We start from the raw sequence: 3,518 nt of genomic DNA on the forward strand, positions 1-3,518 counted from the left end.
TGGAGGCTTAAAGGCTAAAATGAGAGATTAAAGGATGAATGTCCCAAAGGGAAAGATAGGGAGAGCAGAGATTATGCACCGTAAAAGTTTCAAGTGGCCACTGGCCATCCACCATAATACCCTTGACAAAGCGCAATGTATGCCTTCATCTTGCTTCGGCCACATGGCTCCTGCCCTGGTCCACTAGGCCAGAGCATTGTGGGTATAGGGAATCATCTGAATCTATAGGTATATGATCCTAGAGAAGCATAGAATGCAAGTAGTGGAATGAAATTTAAGGGTTACAAATGAGGAAACACAGGCTCAGAGACATGATCTAATTGAAATAAAGGCAGAATTGGCCATAGCAATCACATGTTTTGAATTTTAGGCCATAAGATGAGAGTGAAAATACAGGTTAAGCAGCAAGTGGGATCCTCTGCGTGGCATCTGCGAACCAGCCATGACTGCCAACAATTATCCATCATTATGGGGCTTTGGAACAACAAAAACATTTAAAATTCCTGTGGAACATTTGGATTTTAAGTATATTGAAAAATGTTCAGATGTTAAACACTTGGAAAAAATTCTTTATGTGCTCAGGTCTGGTGAGGAAGGATATTATCCTGAACTTACGGAATTCTGTGAAAATCGTCTTCAAGGCTTGGCTCCTGAAAGTAGAGCTTTGAGGAAAGATAAACCTGCAGCAACAACGGCCAGTTTCAAAGCAGAAGAATGGGAAAAAATTGACGGTGATATAAAGAGTTGGGTGTCAGAACTTAAAAAAGACGAAAATAAAATGCACTTTCATGAAACTGAAACATCTCCAGCAATGGAAGATCATTTGCCTCCAGTTCGTGGTTCAAACAGCTGTGTTCATGTTAGTAAGGAAAAATATTCTAATAGCAGACGACCTAAAAAGAAAATTCCGAGGGATTATGCAGAATGGGATAAGTTTGACGTGGAAAAGGAATGTTCAAAAATTGATGAAGATTACAAAGAAAAAACTATAGTAATCAACAAGTCACATTTGTCTAAAATTGAGACAAGAAGAGACACAGCAGGTCTAACTAAGAAGGAAAAGACTTTTCTTGCTACTCATGAAAAGGAAAAAGGAAATGAAGCTTTTAACTCAGGGGACTATGAAGAGGCTGTGATGTATTATACTAGGAGCATATCCGTGCTCCCCACTATAGCAGCCTATAACAACCGTGCTCAAGCAGAACTCAAACTACAGAACTGGAACAGTGCTTTCCGGGATTGTGAAAAGGTCTTGGAGTTAGAACCTGGGAACTTGAAAGCTCTTCTGCGCCTACATATAAACATCAGAACAAGCTCCAGGAAGCTATAGAAGATTTGAATAAAGTACTAAATGTTGAACCTGATAATGAGTTGGCCAAAAAGTCCTTGTTGGAGGTTGAGAGAGATCTGAAAAATTCTGAACCTGCGTCTAGGGCTCAAACCAAAGAAAAGAGAATGGTTATCCAGGAAATAGAAAACTCAGAGGATGAATGTGGGAAGGACAGCAGAAGAGCCCAGGAAGACTGCAGTGGAGATAAGAGTAAAACATTTTTCCTCTTTTGGTTACGGAAAAACCTCCCTTTTTGTATGGGCTGGCTCAAATTTTCTATTTCTACACAAATTCTTAGTCCACCAAAACTTTTCTAGCTGCACCATGTAAATCCACAAACAAGTTTGTTCTTTTTTCTTAGGGAGAGAGACAAGGGGAGGGGCAGAAGGAGAGGGAGAGAGAGGATCAATACCAGCAGCAGAACCAATCTTACGACCCTGAGATCATGACCTGAGCTGGAAAAAAAAAAAAAAAGCAGCAAGTGGAAGTTAGATTTGAGTGATGGGCAATTATATTAAACTGGATTAGAGGGAAAGTGTGGCTAGTGACGATTTATTTATTTTCAAAGTTGCCTTTTTTTTTTTTTGAAAGTGACTGATAGATGTATGTAATAATAGGGGAAAGGTAACAAGAGAAATAAAATGAAAGAATCATCCATTAGGAAATCAAGGAATGAGAAAGGAAATGCCAACTACTTTAAGTGGGTTAGATATAAAAAAGGCTATTGTTCAAAATATAAAATGTTTCATTCAGAGGTATGGGTATTAATCCAATAAGTTTTGTTTTAATTTTTTTAGTTTATCATCCTGTTTCATGTTTGCTTCTGAGTTAAGATAAATGGAATGCAGACAAAATCATTGAGGAGAATTGCAGAGAAAGAAGAAAAGACTTTTTAAATTGTGATTATTGATCCCATTTGTGGGGCTAATTTAATTCTTTATTCATCAGAGCTCTTAGTAATATGGCTTTTTACTAGTAATTCCCTATATGCATCCACTCATGTATGTTTAAAAATCAGGAAGGATTTCCAAGCTTTTTTGGGTAAGTTTATAAAGGTTCAAAATAAATAACTCTCTTTGGGAGTAATTTGGGGTATTAGAGGAACGTTTCTTAGAACTACCTGCTGAATTTTTTTTTAATTTATATAGTATCTTCCCCTGTCAAATCCTGATAAACTCCTTCAATCAGTCCCTCCCCTTGTGAGTGGCTCTCAATTTCCTGATGATCTACTATTACCCATGAATCTAGATACACCCTTTAGGTAGATGGAGGAAGAAAAAAAAAATACTTAAAACCTAGCTGAATTGTACAGTTAAAAGCAGAAACTTGATTTATTCTTGTCCTGAATTAAAAATAAAACAAATAAAAAGGACAAAATAACAAAATTTCCAAAATACTAGCTTGATTTTTCTTTAAATTGATTATTTTTTACCATCAGTGTATTTGGAAGATGAGCTTTAAAGAGCTTTGAAAAAGAATGAAATGGAGACTTCTTTTATTAGATAACGTTTCTTTTGACCAAACAATCTCATTCTGGCTAGTGCAAAAGCAGAGAACAGTACAATAACAATTTGCTATAACAAGAACAATTTGTTATTCTTAACAATGTGTTCTAAGAATAGCACAAATGAGTCAAGTAGGACAAATTTAAGAGGTGATGGAAAGAAATGGGCCCAGTGGTAAATGCATACCATTATTGAATGGGACAAGTTTCTTAGCTCCAGCTGCTTTTGCCATGTCAAAATGTAGGTCTAACGTTATTAAAGAGTAGCGAGCATTGTAGGTTTTAATGTAAAATCTTACATTTGGGGCACTTGGGTAACTGAGTCAGTTAAGCACTCGATTTTGGCTCTGGTCATGATCTCAGGGTCCTGGGATTGAGTCCTGCATTGTTCCACATCTTCCCTGCATTGTCTGGCTCCATGCTCAACTGGGAGTCTGCCTGTAGTTTCTCTCTCTCCCTCTCCCTCTGCCCTTCTTCCTGCTCTCTCTCCCTCTTTGTCTCTTAAATAATTAAATAAATCTTTAAAATCTTACATTTGAATGTTAACAATTAAATCACAGCTTTAAAATAATTATGCTGTCCTACAGAAAGCATCTGCCAGCCACGTAGGAACTGTAGGCTACCAGTTTTTAGCCTCAGCGTTAACATAAGTTTTCTCTATTGTTGTCTCATCTTGGCTCTTAA

At 37.1% G+C, this 3,518-nt stretch overlaps 1 protein-coding gene across 1 annotated transcript; it reads left to right on the forward strand.

Moving 5' to 3' along the window:
• Window positions 1–430: 430 nt before the first annotated feature.
• On the forward strand, window positions 431–1,789 carry LOC125109459 (sperm-associated antigen 1-like). The gene is given in 3 exon segments (XM_047746439.1): window positions 431–1,289; window positions 1,292–1,626; window positions 1,629–1,789. Coding segments are annotated over 3 exon segments (1,245 nt in total). The 5' UTR covers window positions 431–442; the 3' UTR covers window positions 1,692–1,789.
• Window positions 1,790–3,518: the final 1,729 nt, after the last annotated feature.

This window comes from Lutra lutra, chromosome 9, assembly GCF_902655055.1.
Source record: "Lutra lutra chromosome 9, mLutLut1.2, whole genome shotgun sequence".
Taxonomy (NCBI): Eukaryota; Metazoa; Chordata; class Mammalia; order Carnivora; family Mustelidae; genus Lutra; species Lutra lutra.